The 19577-nt window shown below is 36.4% G+C and overlaps 1 protein-coding gene across 2 annotated transcripts in view; it reads right to left on the reverse strand.

Annotated features, from left to right (window-relative positions):
• The window catches only part of ARFGEF1 (ARF guanine nucleotide exchange factor 1), a 107842-nt gene that overhangs the window by 38930 nt on the left and 49335 nt on the right, over window positions 1–19577 (reverse strand). For both annotated transcript variants that reach the window (XR_005068300.1, XM_037058675.1), the window contains exons 10-19: window positions 19287–19521; window positions 13813–13912; window positions 13567–13706; window positions 13354–13462; window positions 12522–12723; window positions 8609–8720; window positions 8058–8263; window positions 7695–7779; window positions 4776–4947; window positions 2709–2860 (exon numbers count right to left, since the gene is read on the reverse strand). Coding sequence is in view for 1 of the 2 variants with exons in the window: in XM_037058675.1 (XP_036914570.1) it covers window positions 2709–2860; window positions 4776–4947; window positions 7695–7779; window positions 8058–8263; window positions 8609–8720; window positions 12522–12723; window positions 13354–13462; window positions 13567–13706; window positions 13813–13912; window positions 19287–19521 (1513 nt within the window). In the remaining variant the exon portion in view is untranslated. The remainder of the gene's footprint in view (window positions 1–2708; window positions 2861–4775; window positions 4948–7694; window positions 7780–8057; window positions 8264–8608; window positions 8721–12521; window positions 12724–13353; window positions 13463–13566; window positions 13707–13812; window positions 13913–19286; window positions 19522–19577) is intronic.

Below are 19577 nucleotides of genomic sequence, written 5' to 3' on the forward strand. Positions count from 1 at the left end.
GTTTCTCACACACATCAATGTTTCTCTCCCTCTCTTTCTCCTTCCCTTTCCCTCTCCCTAAAACTAAATAATAAAACATTCAAAAAAACAGAATACCTAGAGAAATTGTAATGGAAAAGAACAACAAAGAGATCCCTTCTGATTACTGAAAATCCTAATATCAAAACATAAGTGTGTATTAGTGTGTGCATGTATGTATGACCTTGACTTGTCTGATGCAAGAGTATTTGCTTTTAATAAGCCATGATGAACCAGAACTATACAATCAGATAGCCATATGAATGAAAAAATATTTACATGAGTGTGTTATAGAAATGACAACTGAAATGATTAAAAGATCTAAAATGTTTTTAGCATTGTGAAGAAAAATACAAAGCTTTCCTTGTAACACCAGAAAGTCTGGAAATAAAAGTACATAATCCCTAACAAAGGAACATAAACTATAATACCTAACTCGCAGGCTTAGCTTTGCCACTTATTTAATCTCTCTGAACCTCACATTTCTTCCTGCTTAATAACTAGACCACCACTAGAGAGATGCTCTGGGCAGCATAGGAAGCACAGAAACTTTTAAAATGCAAAGTAATACATAGAAGTAGTAAGCTATACATTCTAAGAAACAGAATCTCTATTTGAAACCCTGTATAATATTTTATATGAGAAGTATAAATGGTCCATAAGCCAGTGAAAAAACGTTTAACTCCATTAAAAATTAAAGACAATGATTTCTCCAATCAAATCATGCCACATAATATGCAGGGGACAGTAAAATTAAATTGCCCATATATTAACTGTATAAAACATTCACAGAATGTAGTTTGGCAACATGTAGAAAGATTCCTAGTAATGTTTATATCCCTCATAGTATAACCCATTCTAGAAATCTCTCATATACATCTTTACCCAGTCAGTGCTTATTTTTACCAGGTACTTACTACAAGCCAGCAATTGTGCTAGATATTGGGAAAAGTAAACAGAGCAGACATAGTCCCTTGCCTCATAAAGCTTAAAGTTGAGTAAGAGATATACTAGATATATATGTTAATGCATATATTAAAATAAATAAATGTATAAATACAAATTGTTATAAACACAACGAAGAAAAGAATAGCATGTCTCAAAAAGGGACCTACTTTTGATTATAAGGGTCGGGGCAGAACTCTCTGAGAAGGTAACATTCAAAGCGGAAACTCCTCAGGCAAAGGAGAAAAGAGTGCTCTAGACACAGGACACAGCTTGTAAGAGTGCTCTGAAGAGAGAAAGGGTTAAGTTCGGGATCTAAAGAAGGCCAGTGTGACTGCAGACCCCTTGTGTGTCAGTTTCATCACAGAGTCATGCAGGCAGTGAAGGGCCGAAGATGACACTGCATTTTTTTTTTAAAAAGATCACTCTGGCCTCTGTAAGTGGATAAGAGGAGCACAAAAGGAGGCATAAGGACACCAGTTAGGAGGCACTACAGCAGTAACAGCAAGAAATGAGAGAGATGGAAAAGAATAATGGCAGCGCTTACGGGACATTTACATAAACTATGCCTAATGCAGATCATAAAAGCTATTGGTGAATTTTTAATGAGATGGGGAATACTTAAGTGAGAAACAGCAAGATATGCAAATTCTATACATAGTATGATCACAACTGTTTAAGATAAAAAAGAAGTATAAAACATATTAACATTGACTTTTTTCTGAGTGCTGAATTATAGCTCATTTCTTATTGTTTTTGTTTTATCCACCTCTCCCTTATTAGAAACATCTAAAAAGAAAAACAAAATAAGGGTATAAGATTATTCAAAACAAAACAAAGTCTGCTTTATAAAATTTATTTCATAATGAAGAAAAGGTATTTTTATATTTCAACATCATTTTCTATATTATTCCAAACAATAAGGCCAGTTGTACTACGCTACTCTTTCTAACACTGCATCCTGAGAGCCCCTCCCATCCTATAATTCTTTATCAACTTTTGGAAATATCATTGTCACACAGATCTTGAGGTAGAGGTAAAAGTAATTTTAAAATTTTACAGCTAAAAGGAAGCACTGAAATCTTGTAGTTATTTTTACCACATTCCATAGTGAATGTCTATCTGCTTTAGAACCTGAGTTGCAGTCTTTAGCCTCCACTGACCATTTTACCACCCTTCCTCCAAACTGGAATACACTTTACCCATTTCCCTTCTCGAACAACCAGACTCCTTCCCACTTCCCTATCATCCTTATGTTGCACTGCTTACTCATTCTAGAATTTGGAGAAAGGACAGAAAAAAAGAGGAAATGAAAAAGGGAATGAGAAATCAAGCTTTCAAGAACCAGTATCATTCTCAGTGGATCACCCTATAGACATAAATAATGCTCCCTGCTATTCCCTCACTGTCCTTTCTGGGCTTCAGGCTCACGATCCTCTGGAATTTTAGGTAACTCCAAAGGTTTAAAGAGAATTCAGTTAGAGAAAACCAGAAGAAGGATCAATGATCATTCTCAGAAATCTTTCTATTCTTAAGATCATATACCTATTAATTGCTAATAGTGCACACCTTTTGCTATTCTCTTTAAGAAAAAAATTTATACTTGTCATGTTCTAAATAGCATGGCTTTTGCTTCCAGGTCTACACTAATGGGCTATGTCACTCTATTTCCTTAACTGAAAAATATACTGAACAAAGTTATATATAAATGTATGCTACAACCAGAAGTTACTAGTAACTCTTACCTTAAACATGGGTCTCACATGCTCCAAATGTGTTGCACTTGTAAAAGGTGCTTGTACGTGGCTCACGGCTTCCATGAGTGCTTTAGCTGTCTTAGCCATCTGTTCCATTTCTAAGTTATACAGAAGTCTCCTTTGTTTTTCACTGGCTACATCTGAAGCAGCAAACACCATTAGCATTTAAACTAGAAAGCATTTAAAAATGTTATTTTTATGGTTTGCTATAAAATAATAAACACCAACGAATACTAATTATTAATAGTCCTAAGAAGTCAGACATGAATGGTCACATAATTATAATTCCACTTGTATGAAATACCTGGAGTGGGCAAATCCACAGGAACAGAGAGCAAACTGGCATAGCCACTGGGGGTTAGGAGTGGGAGGGAACCTGGAGAAACTGCTTAGTGGAAACAGGGTTTTATTTGGGTGATGGAAATATGTTTCAGATCCAGACAGAGCTGGCGGTTGTATGACATTATGAATGTATCAAGTGCCACTTCACTGCTCACTTCAAAATGATTAATTTTGTATTATATGGTTTTTCACTCCAAAAATGAAAAGTACAAAAATTCTGAACTAGGGAGTAAGGGGTAAGTGGAAAATCTATGGAGAGGGAAGGAAGTAGGTACAAAGCCGTCACAATGAAAGTATTGGGGAAACAATGCAAACCTGGGATCGAAAAAGAGATGTTAAGAAGAAATAGCATCTTTGTACAACATGTCTGAATGGCAGCATATGAGTTAACAAGAAAACAATGGCCCTGACACTCCAAGATGATTTTAGGAATTAAGAACACCACCATCTCCTTCCCATATCCAGTTTCTCTTTCATTTACGACCACCACATACAAAATAGGCCAGAGAAAGAGGGATATGAAGATGTAATAATATACGTATGAGGAAGAAAACTGAATCTGAGAACTGGCATCTACCTAGGTGTAAAAACGAACTCTTCATCAATATACTTAATGTTAGGAGCAGAAGAACGGAAATTAACACTCCCAAGTAAACTGCTCTTCGGTACTGGATGCAGGAAGAGTCAAGGACGCCTAGTACAACACCTGGCTTTGCCACTCTGAATATTAGGTGTAGAGAATTAATGAAAGTTTTTACATTACACTCAGCACATAAATTCAATAAGTCTTCAGTTTCCTCATCTATAAAAATTGAGGGGGAACTTACTAAAATTGTTTAAGATCATCCCCTATATTATTCCAAAAGGTAAGGCCAGGTATGCTCCATTCTTCCTTTTAATATCATCTCCCTGGCCCCCAACTCTCATAATTCTTCATCAGCTTCTAGAAATACATACATCACATAGGTGTTTTTGCTTGTCTCCTGTCGACAGAACTCAGCTATTGTAATTTGTTAAGTAAAGCCTGAGAGTTCATTTCCGAGTGGAAGCGCTCAGAAAGGAAGGGGCCCTCTTTCCACATTACTGTTATACTTTTAAGCCACGGCCCTTGCCCCATTCCTGTAGTCAGATTTGAGATATAATTCAACCACAATTGTCTACACGTGTAGAAAGTCTACCCTGGAGCCAGGCCTACAGCTGGCTACTGCTGCGGTGGATCTAGGCCTCTGCAGTGATACAATTTGTGGTGCATCTAAAGTAGTGATTTCCACTTCCACAACCCTAACCTTCCCCATCCCCATGACTCAACCCTACTTCCAACTTCCATTTATCTATGATGATATATGAAGAGATCCTCTCATATAAATATGTTGTTGCTTGTAGGTGATAAAGGAGGCAGAAACAAAGACTAAGAGCTGAAGCCTGACTTTGGAGGTTGCCCAATCTCACATGAACCTGAGATGAACTGCTAAATGGGCAAATACATATTAAACACACACTAATCCATGCATATTACGTAGTTTTTTTCATTAATCATTGGTCAGAGCTGTATTTCTTCAGTATGTAAGAAAAAAAACACAATCATATCAGCAAATGCTCTATTATAATACTTCTTATCAACCTAAATAACACTCTAACCCGAGGGAAAAACTCTTTTAAGTACCCTTATTTTTTGTCCTAAAAAATTAGGATTCAATTGATTTGGATACTTACTTTGTTTACTTGATTTTGTAGGGATGGTTAATTCTTTTGTTTCTTTCATTGATATCTTTTTTCCAGCTATTTCATTGTAGATGGCAGATAAATATTCTTCAGGAAGGTCTTTACTGTCATTGATACCTCTATTCATCTTAATGTACTGTTCCTTTGTCATTTTATTTTTAACCTAGAAATGCAAAGCCATTACAATTCCTAAAAATTAACAAAAATTCACTTGGATTTTAAGAATTTAAATACTCATATGAGAAAATGTATAAATACTCTGAGGACAAGAAGTGAAAAATACTCAACAAAACACACTAAAACAAAAAATTCACAGGAAATGACAGCAATGTAGAAAAGACTCATGCTGGCACATACTAATTCACCTTGTTGTACTGGGCACATGAATCAAAGCCAGTTGCTACTAATGATGAAGAAAAAAAGATGTATTCTAAATATACCTCAATTTTTTAAAAAATTCACCAATTCACACTATATATAAAAGGTAGTTAATTATAAATATTCTAGGTGAAGAAGAAACATGAATGATCTGTTAAACTTTACCTATACTTAAACATTGAAAACTATGAATGAAAATAATTCTTCTAAGGTGTTCTTTAGTCCTGGCCGGGTGGTTCAGTTGGTTGGAGCATCATTCTGAACACCAAAAGGTTGTGGGTTCGATCTCCAGCTGGGATACGTACGGGAGGCAACTGATCAATGTTTCTCTCTCACACTGATGTTTTGCTCTTCTTATCAATGTTTCTCTCTCCCCCCCCACTTCCTCTCTCTCTCTAAAATCAACAAACACATTCTTATATGATTAAAATAAATAAGCAAATAAAGGGTTCTTTAAAAATGATGTCATTTGCTACCGTTCATATGGTCCTGTGGCATATATCACATGGGGTTATAATTATGGGTTCAAATTTTTTAAGCAGCCACTTAGTTTCACAGGAACTCCTATGATGCTCTAGAGCCAGAGGCTATGTATCAGCACATGCCACCAGCCAGCAGCCTGACAGGGAAGCACACGGTAACAAGCTACCACCATTGGACTAGGACTCCAAGCTCAGGTTCCACAGACAGAAACAAATGCAATCAAGATAGGACACTGTTCTCAAGACAATGCTCCCTAAGCAATATGTGTCTAGAAACTTTTAACAATCTGGATGCTATGAAAGGACATTAAAAGGTGTTTTAACATTTCTTCAAAATAACTTACACAAGAATGTACATATATATATATATATATATATATATATATATATATATATATATATATAGGAAAGTATGACACAGATGTACATACCACTAACAATTCATTTATAGAACCAATTTTTTAAAAAAGACAACATTCTGAAAACAAAGGGACGTAGTGTAAGACATAATTCTACTTTTAGTTTAGAACAAAAAACCAGCCAGAAAACTCTGATATAAATATATTCAAGTAAGTCTTTAAATGTCAATTGCCTTATAAACCCATGGAAAAAAGTATTATGCTAGACAATGAAATCCCTGAAAGTGAGCTGCTTTTACTACACTGTCAGTTAATATGACAAAGAAAAAATTTAAATGAGTAAACTCATTAAAAAAAAAGATCTAGCCCTGGCTGGTGTAGCTCAATGGATTGAGCGCAGGCCTGTGAACCACATGATCATGGTTCAATTCCCAGTCAGGACACATGCCTGGATTGCAGGCCAGTTCCTGGTTCCCGGCAGGGGACGCGGGAGAGGCAACCATACATTGATATTTCTCTCTCTCTTCTTCCCTTCCCCTCTAAAAATAAATAAATAAAATCTTTAAAAAAAGATCTATATAAAATCAAGTAATCCCTGATAAATGCACGGTTGTTGAATTCTGGTGTTTAAAACTATCAGCAACTCTGTATGCAATCCTCCCATCATACATATTTGGTATAGACTTCCCGTAGCAACATTGCTGTAAACATCTCAAAATACACACACACAAACACACACACACACACATCCCTATATTGCAAAATTTAATCTCAAACAAAACAGGTTTCAATTTTGCCAATACACTTCAGATTAATAATAAGTATATAGTTTATTTCACATACTAAGAATAAGAAAAATCATATGCTGCCTCTCCCTAAGAAGCACTAAGAAACTCTTACAAACAGGTTAATTTATAAAGGTAATTTTTCTCAAGGATATCAAAGCATGTTTTTGGAAACTAAGCATGAAATACCTAAAATGTTTAAAATAACTGTTTTGCTAGTAGATATCAGAAATCAAGTAATATTCCTTAATATTTAAGAAGAAATTATACATTTTATGAGGCAAATCAAATGTGAACATTTCCCAAATGGCTGATATTTTTAAATTATTAATTTTTCTGTGTAATGTAGTGGGGCTATGCTTAAATAGATTATTTCTCTTTCAAAAATGTATAAGGAAACAACTATAGATGAAATGATATGATACCCAGGATTTGCTTTAAAACAATCTGTAGGAGAGAGGGGGATATAAATGGAACATATTTGTCCCTAAGTTGGTAACTGTGGAAGCTGGGTGACAGGCACAGGAAGGATCACTATACTAATCACTCTAATGTTTAAGTATGAAATATATATTAAGAAGGTAGTTTCTATACAGTGTTTTTCCATACTGCAATAAGCATAGGCAGAACTACAGTATAATCTTAGATTAAAATTTATTTTAAGCTTTATACAGCTATTAATCACAAGATAGACCAATACAGATTTCTTTCACAGCCATCTAAAAGTCTAAGTACAATTACCGCCAGAAACTGTTTGTAAAATGTATACTACATTGAGTTAAACCCATTACCAAATTGGGATATTTAACCAAGTAAGATTAAAATTTTAACTATTATTTATTAAACTAAATAGAACATATTTAATTTGTACTATTTATTATAAAACTGGCTGGGAAGAACACATACCTGTGGACTGTGAAGATCTGTGGTCAGCATGATAATTGAGTAAGCCAAAACATAAGCAGTATCTGCACTAGCAAAAAGGGTTTGTCTAGAAAAATAAATGAATCATGTTACAAACTTTTATTGTTTTACAGTTTCATTTAAACTAGTCACCTCAAACCCCAAACTACTTTTAATTTTCTTTCTGAGGATTCATTTTCTAGCTCCTATGACAATTTTTCACCCAATGGAACTACCTTATTACCTACAGATCAGTCAACCTAAGTTTCCTGGGGGCAGGAGATTCTGAGTCTCCTGATGTTCCCTAGCCAAGCATCTTGGATATAGCTGGCAACCAATGAAGACTGGACTTCGAATTTTGCTTACCCTTGGTTGCATTCTAGGTATCTCGCAGCAAATTTTTCCATCAATCGATCAATTTTCTGAGCTTCTCCTGGAAGACGGAATCCTTCTAGAAACATGCGGAGGGCTGAGACAAAGTCCTTTCCTGAAAAGTCGTGTTGGTCCACATATGCATACATGACTTCTTTGTTAAATTTATCATTATCTCCCAGGAACTCACCCACCTGAGTCTAAAGAATGAAGGACAAAAACTGATATCCTGATGGAAAGTTGCATTTGCCACACAGCCATTTAAAAAGCAGAAAATAAGGATCCGTAAGATCCACAGGCTTTGACTGTAAGTGTAACTATTTCAAAAATAAAGCTAAAAGTTAAACAACTAAATGCATTTATAAGGAAAAAATCCAGATATATTTTGAGCTAAAAAAATTAAAAAGCAAAATAAGAATACCTAAGGTTATTCTTTAACTTACAAACTTACAAGGGCATTTTAAAAGGGACACAATAGGTATCATTATTAACATAAAAAGAAATTTAGTAGAGAAGGTTAAAATGAACTAAAATGGTACTCTTACAGAGTCTAATCTTTCCTCTTGGTGTAAGAATTGGGCGATATCTTCAGGTGTAGTGCCAAGCATCCCTTGTTCTTGGAGGTATTGTATTCCTCTCTTTGGTTTCTTATTAAATCTAGATGATGTTAAAGTTAATAGAAACATTAGAAATAGAAAACCATTTGTATTTCCTGAAAAGACCTTAGTAAATTAATTTTCTAACAGCCTTTAGGAAACAGAAACTTATTTAACACAATCAATGCATGAAAGTATATATGATGTGGGGCTTATTTATTTCTTTTTAGAAAAAAAGTCTCAAATGGAAGGGCATCTTTATCACTGATATGGATCATCTCAGCCTATGTGAGAAAATGTCATGTAGATGAACTTCGAATAATGATATGAATACTTTAACTTTCATACTTTTAATATATATATTCTCAATGCTCTAGTAATCATGGCTCATTTTACATACACTTACGAATTCTAAATTTCCTGCTTTTGAAGTATAGAACTTGAATTCTGGTAACTGTCTTAGCTATAATCTGACAGCATAATTTCCTTTATTAAAAAAACCTTTAGATACTCAATTTTTAAAAAAAATCCTCACCAGAAAGATATTTTTTCAATGCTTTTAGAGAGAGAGATGGGGAAGGGAACACAGATGTGAGAGAAAAGCATCGACTGGTTGCCACCCTACGTGCCCAGACCAACTGGGGATGGAACCTACCACCTAGGTATGTTCTCTGGCCAGAAATTGAACCCACAACCTTTAGATTACAGGACAATGCTCCAACCAACTGAGCCACAGTGGCCAGGGTTAGATACTTGATGTTTTCAAAATAAAATCCAAAATAATCAGACTTCCACAAAAAGCCTTTCTCAATATGGTGCCTGTTAATTTCTCATCTCCTCTCTCATCCGCTTCCATATATCCCTGTCTCATTCTCTAAGTGCCAAGCGTTTGCAGCCCGTTTCCTCTCACGGCCCTTCACCTGCTCCACCTGCTCCACCTGCCGGGGAACTCTCTTTGATGCTCAGAGATTGAGTTCAAATTTCACATCTTTCTTTCCAAATCATTTACTTTCTACTTCTATTGTATCGTTAATTACTTTAATACTTCATCACCCATCACCTGGGTGTTGCAAGCATTCCTAAATGGTCTCCCTATCTCTTGTTTTGTTCACATTTCTAATTCATCCTTCAGGCCGCTGGCAAGTCATCTTTCCAAAACAGAAATCTAATGATGCTGCTCCCCTGCTCAAAATCCTTCAACGGTACACCCACGCCAGGAGGAACGAGACAGAACTCCTTCAATGGAGTATAAGGCCTTCTGTAACCTGGAGCCAACTGCACGCTTTCGTCTCCTGCCACTGCACACTCCCCAACCCCGGACCTGCCACTGCTTAACAATACTCCTCAAACGCGCTCCCCTTTCTCTGTCATCTTCCGTCTGAAACGTCCTTCCCTGCTCTATCCTAACGATTCCCCAGGCAAGTCCCACTTCAACCATCACTGCACACAAAAATTAAACAGTTTTTTCACTGAGATAAACAATCTCTGCTCTCTAGAAGCTCTCATTTTAAAGTAAGAAACATGACTTTCTAAAACTTGTAAGAGAACAAATGTAACAAATAATCTAGTCACAAGGTAAGAAGGCAGCACAGAAGAGAAGGTGACTAATTTATAGAGATGGTCATGATTTATTTCCAGGGGAAGGTGACTGGAGCTGAGCTTTGAAGAGTGATATTTACAAACGGTAAGAAAAAACCATCCCGTTAGAGCAAAAAAGGTCATACCAATCCACAGAAGTACTAAACAGCATCTTACAATATAACACATAACTCCACACTGGCAGAGCAACGAGGTGAGATAAAGAAGTGGCACATGATGAAGCTGTGAGTTTAGCAGATCCAAGCTGTGGCCTTATTCTCTTAAAAGCAAGAGGGGGAAAAACAGTAGTAAGACTTTCATTAAAAAGATTAGTTAAGTGTGAGAAAAGACCAGAGAAAGAGCAGACAAAGGTAAACCAATTAGAGATGATGGTGTTCTTTCTGACTTAAGAGGATAACTGTGGGAGACGGACAGATGAGAATAAATTGAGGAGATATTTAGGAAGAATCAACAGGATTTAGTGACAGACCCACAGGGCAATCTCAGGTGACTCCCGGGTTTCTAACTTATAAATTCAGTAACGTGCTGGAGTTAACAGCTTCAGTAAGAAATACAGAAACAGCTGGGTTTTCTGTTAGTCTTTTGTTTTTGGTAGGAGTATTGGGGAGTTGATATGGAGAGAATGGAGCCTGATGTATTTGGTTATGGACTTGCTGAGTCTAAGAAACTATGCAATATCCAGTAGAGAGGTCTAACAGGTCATTACAGACATGAGTCTGAATGTCAGTGGAGGTATTTGTGTTAAAAATAACAACTGAGAGTAGTGAGATGTTAGTAAATAGATAGTAGCTGAAGTCATGAAAAAGAACACAGTCATCTAGGAGAAGTTACGAAGGAAGAAAAAGGCCGAGGGACAGAACCTTGGAAGTGCTGAGCTGTATGCAGGAGATAAACATCCCATACCGAGACTGAGATGGCAAGATCGAACTGGAAGAAGGGACAGGGCAAAGTGGCGTCACAGAAGAAGCAGTCGTGAAAGAGTGTCCTGAGCACAACCTGAGAGCATCCCCCTGGAAGTCTGAGGTAGAAAGTCTGGTGGTGGAAAGGAGAGCTGAAGGCTGGGGAGACCTTCACTTTCAGGCCCTGTGATGACTCCCTCTGACTCCTAAGCGCTTCACATAGAGTTATCATGCCTTGGCAATACTTTGTACAACACTCTGTCATGGACTTTACACAATACTATGAAAAAAAAATGTTTAGCCCAGATTTAGACTGTAATCCTGAACATAAGGACCAGTGTCTCCATGGTTCCTGGCACTCAGTCCCAAGCACCAAATATGTGTTTGCTGAGTGATCAGCAGAATTTCAGTACAAGTATCTGTTTACACCACTAGACCATGAGCCCCTGAAAAGCAAGGGCTGTTTCATTCATCATTCAATCCAAGACCCTGCATAATGTCTGGAACACATGACACTTTGTAAATAACGACAGAAAAATTAGAATGAAGTCTTAATGGCAACTTCTTGGGCAATTTTGTGAGATTTTATAATCTTATATAAGGATATGTATACATCTTGTCAATTTTCAAAAACATAAAATGAAAAGAGACATTCGTCAAAGGCATTACTTAAGATTCAGGAAGAAATGCTTTACAGCAGAGGGAGTAGGCCAACTCCAGTGTATAACAGACAGATTCACAGAGAAAAGGCCAACAAGTTCATTTCTCCTTATAGCATCTCTGTACAAGGCAGGAAAGCAGAATGAGTAGTCCAGGAGCAGGCTGATTTTACACAGTTTAGTGAGAAAAATGAAGTCACCTGCTCAGGGTCTGGTAGAGTAGCCAGGTTGGAAAGGGATGTTATCATCTTATCAACATACAAAAATGAAATCAGTAACAATGGATCAATAACAAAAGTAGCACATTTGTACCCTAGTGGGGAAAAATGTAAACCTATAAAGGAGCAACGCTAGTTATTAGAAGTTTCATACTTTAAATTTCTTGAGTTTTCACCTGCTTAGAAAATACAATGGGGGATTTTATAACTGAACTAAATAAATCACACAAAACTTCAGAGATGCAACAAAATAGCATATCAAATGTGGTGCAAAAATAATTTAATGTGCATTCTGGGGTCTGTTTGGGCTAGACTGAAATGAATAAGGAGAACTCATGTAGGAGCCCAAAGAAGTCAGAATTTTGCCGTTTTATTTACTGGAAGAGAATAAGAATGACCCAAAGATGCAGAGAAACCCAGGGCAATGGTGGCACAGTACGGGCAGAGGAATGTTTAAGAACACTGCTCTTTAAAATCAGACACTCACAAATCTATCCCTTGTTCTATTATTTCTTTTTGTTGCTTTAGGACTTCAAATTGTTCCGGATTATCGGTGCCAGACATCTGGGTACTGTAGCTGCCTATTCCTGATGATGACGTTGACTCCAGTGAATTTAAACTTCCATATCTGTTTATTGTCTCAGGGTGTTTGATTTCATTTGACTCTTGCTCTGAGGGTTTTTCCTGACCTGTAAGTAGAAAAATTGATACAGTAAATTATTTTGTCAAAGAAAAGAAAATATAAAGGTAAAATCCCCAAATTTGACAGAGTTCAATGTTGCTTAGATACTTGTTTAGTACAAGTGAAATGTTAGCTGCTACTAATATTGTACAATTCACACCATTAAAAGTGTCCCGTCTGCAGTCACAGTGCTGAGTGTCCACTGGGTTTCTGCTCTCAGCTCATGACCTACAGTTTTCCTTCAAGGGACTGCTGACTCACGTAACACTGGGTAGCCCTGAAGCTATGAGATTTTCTCTGAATAAGGATCAAGGTCAAATGTGTATGAACAATCCCATCTTCTTAAAACATACTGGCTTTTGTATTTTTCTTCTATAACTATACTTTAATAAAGTTGCATAAATATTCACTACTTTTCTATAATATTCAAAATACTTCTAGGAAGGTCTAGAAAGAAAAAAGCCTGGTTAGCTAAGTGGAGATATTCACTATTATAAAGCTCAGTATTTAATTTACAGACAATGCTTCTTCATCAGCTAAATGAATAAAGACCTCATGAAACTAGCTTGCAACCACCCCCTCCCAAAGTATCACTCACATAAAAGGACGAAGAATTCCACTCAAAATGTCACCTTACCGAGAGTCGTCTGCGAGTTGGGATTCACATACTGGTCCTTACTCCATTCAACCATGCACTTCAAAATTGACACTAAGCATTCTAACCCTTTTTTCCTCAGGCTCAATTCCTACAAAATAATTCTGAATTAGAATAAAAACAAGATTGTTTAAACAAAACACATAGCACTTCCTTGGCCAAGTTTAAATTTGAAAATCTTTTTAAAGTTCTTACCTGAACACTACTCATACCAAGTTCTTGACTGCCCCGTCCTTGAGCGATTTTGGATAGATCATTTACTAGTCTTTCAAATATATTTGCTGCATTTAAATCACAGTCATAGTTTACATAAATATCCACTACACTCTGAGCATCTGTAACAACACAATACATAATTAACAGAGGGCACATGGTGTATAAGCATATTTAACCTTTTAAATACCTCATTATAAGAAAGATAATATGCATAATTTCAAATACCTGCACAAATCCTTGTCAATGTCTGAATAACCATCCATTTGTGGTCAAACGAGCTAGTAGAAGTTTCCAAAATGTACAGGAAAATTTCTTTAAAGAACACCTGTGATTAGGATAAAATGGCTACTTAAAATATTGTTTATAATTCATAAATATGATCATTTTTAAATATCCCAAAGCTGTAGCACAGAGATTAGGATGCAGGTTTCTCCTGGATTTCATCTCCTTTTGAGTCTACCTCTGAAAGATCAAGACTAAAATAATTTGGGCAGGTCACTTACACTAGCCCTAGCGATAGGTACACTGTACTTCACATTAATTTGTTCACTATGACACAAACACTACAAAAGAAATCTACAAAAATTTGGAGTTCCTCTGAATAAGTTTTTGAACATATTTACAAAATATAATTCATAGTTCATTTTTAACACCCCAGAAAGCATAAACTATATTCTGTTCATCACTTATACAGGGTGGGCAAAAGCAGGTATATAGTTGTGAGTATGCAAAACACAAGGGGTTATATTCTTGTATTATTATTTATTAATTATTTTATTACTTTCCATACAGACAACTATAGATGTACTTTTGTTCCATCCTGTTAATTTTCAGACACAATAGTACTGGGAAAGCCTAATTGTTCCCAGATTTAAAAATAACTAATGTTGTAATCCATACAATAAAAAGGACCCAATTGTCTAATTCTCATAGACTATTATATTTTTATCATTACTTATACAAGTGGAAATCTTTTCTGAAAACTACAAACTATTTCTCACTATTCTTTTATAACAAATAATGTCAACCACAAAGGACTTAACCTAGATAAATTTCATCTTAAGAGCTAAGAATTTTCAGATTCAAATTTATTTTGGAAAAAGTCACTGTGATTTAAGAAGGGATGACTAAAAAAATAACAGAAACAATATACTGTATTAACATTTATAGAACGCATGTATTATGAACCTAGAAATTCACATTATAATGTATGATTAACAACTTCTCTTCCCAAATTGGATGAAGTTTCCTTTAATGTGTTTTTCTTTCACAAAACTCAACACATTTCTAGTACTTGCTTAATGTCAGTATTTCCTGTTAAGAGTATAAGCTCTAAGAGGATAAGAGCGAGGTATTTCTTGCCAAGCATCGTATCCACCCTGCATGGCATATCAATAAATCTTCACGGCCACAGTTCCCACACACTTCACCAAGGTGCCCCAAAATGCTACAGCAAACTCCGAGGGGTGTCATGAGAATTTGTAAGGTAAAAGTGAGAGAAAAATACAGCTATTAGATGCCTCACAAAATTGCTCAGTATCAACACTAGATCAGTTAGATCACATGACACTCCTTTCAATGACATCATTATTTTTGAAAACCTGAGTTTTAGTGGTTGCTATGATAAAAAGCAGGAACTGAATGAAAATAAGTGAAGAATAGGAAACAGGGTGGCAGTATCCAATTTGACTCCAAGATCTGTGCAGCTGTACAGTATCCAACAGGCACATACACTCCAGTAGTTAGTAGCTGGGACTATTTAAAATGGTATTTTCAGAAACAGACATGTAAGATAATATCCACGGAAAACCCACATTATAAAATCTCTGAGGTGAATATTCTCAGAAAATGAATCTTTATTTGACAATCTCAATTTTGCTTTGGAAATTTATGTTTTCAGATGTTGGGTTTTTCTCCAACTGCAACACAGCTCATCTTGCATCGAATGTTCAGTATTTTCAAAAGCATATCTACACTTACCTTGTTTTACCCTCATAATCTCCCCAAAGGGAGAATGTGGAGTGAAATAATAAACCCGATCTCTTTTTAAAAACATTACTACAACCATTGCATAGAAAGAATCTACCATGTGTGGGCAGACAGGAAATTTCTTGGAAATATTTCCTGTTAAATTTGTGCTCACAAAATTTTTGTATGTCAAATTTACTCCACAGAAATAGTAATCCCAACTTAAGAAATCAGTACCACAAAAATCATTTAAGAATTTGTATTTCACACAATTTACTATACACTACTTAATGAAAGAGTCTCAGTGCCCCCAAATCTGTAAGGAACTGTATGTACAGTCTTCCAAAATTCTCTAGTGGCATTTTAAGTACCCCATTACCAAATGAGAGACTTTTAGCTGGTTACAGAAGCACAAGTCCAAAAGGTGTTTTTTAAAGTATCTTTTTTTTAGTTCCTGAGGATTAACAAAAAAGCTCTGAAAAAATAGCAACTGTTGTTAGTTAAATGCCCTGCATTATTTTCACAGACATATAACAAACTTTTTTTAAAGATTTTTAAAAATATATTTTATTGATTATACATTACAGTTGTTCTATTCCCCCCTTTATTCCCCTCTACCTTGCACACCCCCTCCCCCACTATTCCCCTCTTTAGTTTATGACCACGTGTCAAGTTCTTTAGATTCTATATTTCCCCTACTATTCTTGCCCTCCCCCTATCTATTTTCTACCTACCATCTATGCCACTTATTCTCTGTACCTTCTCCTCCTCCCACTCCCCTGTTGCTAACCCTCCATTATGATCTCCATTTCTGTGGTTCCACTCCTTATCTAGCTGTCCTCTTGGTTTGCTTTTGTTTTAGGTGTGGTTGTTAATAACTGTGAGTTTGCTGTCCTTTTACTGTTCATATTTTTTATCTTCTTTTTCTTAGATAACTCCCTTTAACATTTCATATAATAAGGGCTTGGTGATGATGAACTCCTTGAATTTGATCTTATCTGAGAAGCACTTGATCTGTCCTTCCATTCTAAATGAAAGCTTTGCTGGACAGAGCAATCTTGGATGTAGGTCTTTGGATTTCATGACTTGGAATACTTCTTTCCAGCTCCTTCTTGCCTGTAAGGTCTCTTTTGAGAAATCTGCTGACAGTCTGATGGGCACTCCTTTGTAGGTGACTGTCCCCTTATCTCTTGCTGCTTCTAGGATTCTCTCCTTCATTTTCATCTTGGCTAATGTAATGATGATGTGCCTTGGTGTGTTCCTTCTTGGGTCCAACTTCTTTGGCACTCTCTGAGCTTCCTGGATTTCCTGGAAGTCTATTTCCTTTGCCAGACTGGGGAAGTTCTCCTTTATTATTTGTTCAAATAAGTTTTCCACTCGTGGCTGTTTCTTTCCCCCTTCTGGTACCCCTATAATCCGGATGTTGGAACGTTTAAAGATGTCCTGGAGGTTCCTAAGCCTCTCCTCATTTTTTTGAATTCTCATTTCTTCATTCCTTTCTGGTGGGATGTTTTGTTCTTCCTTCTGGTCCATTCCATTGATTTGAGTCCCAGTTTCCTTTCCATCACTATTGGTTTCCTGTGCATTTCCCTTCATTTCAATTAGTTTAGCCTTCAGATGTTCCTCTAATTTGTGACTAAAATCGATCAGTTCTGTGAGCATCCTGATCACTGGTGTTTTGAACTGTGCATCTGAGAGGTTCGCTATTTCTTTTTCGCTTATTGTTATCAGCTCTGGGGCTTTGAGTTCTTGAGCCATATTTTGGACTGTTCGTGCCTGTTACGTATGAGGAGTGGAGCCCTAGGTGTTCACCAGGGCGGGGCGACCCAGTTTCTGAGTTGGGACGCTGTATGTCGGGGTGAGGTCAGAAGGGGCAATGGTGGTCCCCTCTGTTGCTTCCCACTGTTGGGGCCTGAGTGGTCTGTCTCACTGCGCGCATGAATGTGTGACCGTGGTCAGCCTGCGGCCTTGCGCCCTCACAGGGTCTGCCCGATGCTACCCCAGCTGCCTGGGTGCCTGGGGTCGGGGGGATCCTTCCTGCCTGTCCTGGCTCCACTGCTGGCTCCGCCCCTCTTACCGGTCCAGTTGAATTGTTCCTTGTTGTCAGACTTCTGTATAGTTCAATTTTCTGTTCTTTGGCTGAGTCTTTGTTTACTAAACCTTTGTTGTATTCAAACTTGGTTGTAGGAGAAGGTACAGTGTTTCCACCTACGCCTCCATCTTGGCAGAAGTCCTAAATTTCTTTTTTAAAAATTATTATTGACCAGAGGGGAAAGGGGAGGAAGTAGCAGGGGAAAGGGGGGAGGGTTTACAGGACCAAGTATAAAGGACACATGGACAAAAACTAAGGGGGGGTGGAAATGGGAAGGAGGTGGGGAGCACTGGGGGGTGGGGTGGGGTGGGCTGGGATGGAAGTAAAAGACAGAAAACTATACTTGAACAACAATTAATATAAATAAATTTAAAAAAAGAAGACATATACAAAAAATGAAAATATATTTCATGTTCCTGGACTGAAAGAATTAATAGTTCAAATATAATATTACCCAAAGCCAAAATAAATACTAAACAAATAAAATTATTGTTCCATTACAGTTATTCCCATTCCTCCCCACCCATTCCTCTCCCTATATGGCAAACTTCTAAAATTTGATACCACATATGAACCAAAAATTATTTCCTCCCCCAAAATATGGTCCAAAATGAAAAGTTTTTTCACTCAAAATACCAAGGCCTTAGTCTGTCTCATTCCCACACAACTGTTCTTCATGAATTTAAAAAGATACTATAGAACATTAATCAAAGATATGATTACCTTAACCATCTCAAAACTCTGGGAAAACAATAATTTATCCTTTCCTATGATATAATAAATTATTAGTTTTCAGTTAGGATTAAATATAAAATTAATGAAAATTATAATGTAATCTGTGTATTATACCAAACACAATGTGAAGATGAGATGTGACCAGCATGAAACTAAATATATCTAAGATACAGAATGTCCCAACCAAAACAGCATTTTAACAAATGACAAGCTAGAAAAGGTATTCATTAAATCAGCAAAACACAAAATACTATTTTAAAGTACTGAACTATCTGAAGGTGAAAACAAAAGATCAGGAATGGCTATCCTTGCATGAAATATGCAGACTTGGTCGGACGATTTCCTGATTCTGTCAAGTCTCTGGAAATATTTCTAACCACATGAGAGTTATTCTATTTCCAAATATATTTAGGAATATATAATAATTTGGGGTGAATACAAATGAATATATAAAGCAAAAATCAAAATATCAAATGTCCTAAAATATACACCAAACAAAATATAACCCTTCTCAATCACATCTTTAAAGTGCCTAAAACTTAAATGGCTTATCACCATGTACACAAAGTATGTATTTTGAGCTTTCTTCTAAGATGACCAAAACCACTGTTATATATTCCATATACAATGGCAAAGTTATTGTGAGGACCAAGTTAATTCAAGAACCATTTGTACAACTAGTATAAATTTCTTAAAGGCAGGGGCTGTGTCTTAATTCTTACTGCTTACGTAGTGCTCAGTGCTTTGTAGCTACATATTAGCTGAATGAGGGAATTATTTTTTATTCACTAGAAGTACATGTAATACCCAAATGTTATTTACATTCCTAACTTTCCAGTGTATTAATAATCTGATTTAACATGAAACAAATCGAAATGCAACAATGCCTAAATGAAGAACATACCTCAATTTGCATCTTCAGATGCGTCTTGAAGTTTGACAGCAAAGTAAGAAATATGGAAAGAGAAAGCTCAAAAACCTCTGGAACAGATGAGACTCCATTTTTCGAGAGTGCAACACACAGATACTGCTTAATAGCATTAATAAACATCTCATTTGTCCTGAAAACAGGTCCTGCATTCTGCAGAATGGACAGAAGTAACTGCAATGAAAGAATCTTGGATCGTAACTCATGAGACCTAAAATGTAAAAAAGAAGGCACAGTATATGGACAAGTTTAGCAATATGGTAATAA

Source organism: Sturnira hondurensis, unplaced genomic scaffold (genome assembly GCF_014824575.4).
Source record: "Sturnira hondurensis isolate 20B ecotype Veracruz unplaced genomic scaffold, ASM1482457v3 Scaffold0010128, whole genome shotgun sequence".
In the NCBI taxonomy this organism is placed as follows: domain Eukaryota; kingdom Metazoa; phylum Chordata; class Mammalia; order Chiroptera; family Phyllostomidae; genus Sturnira; species Sturnira hondurensis.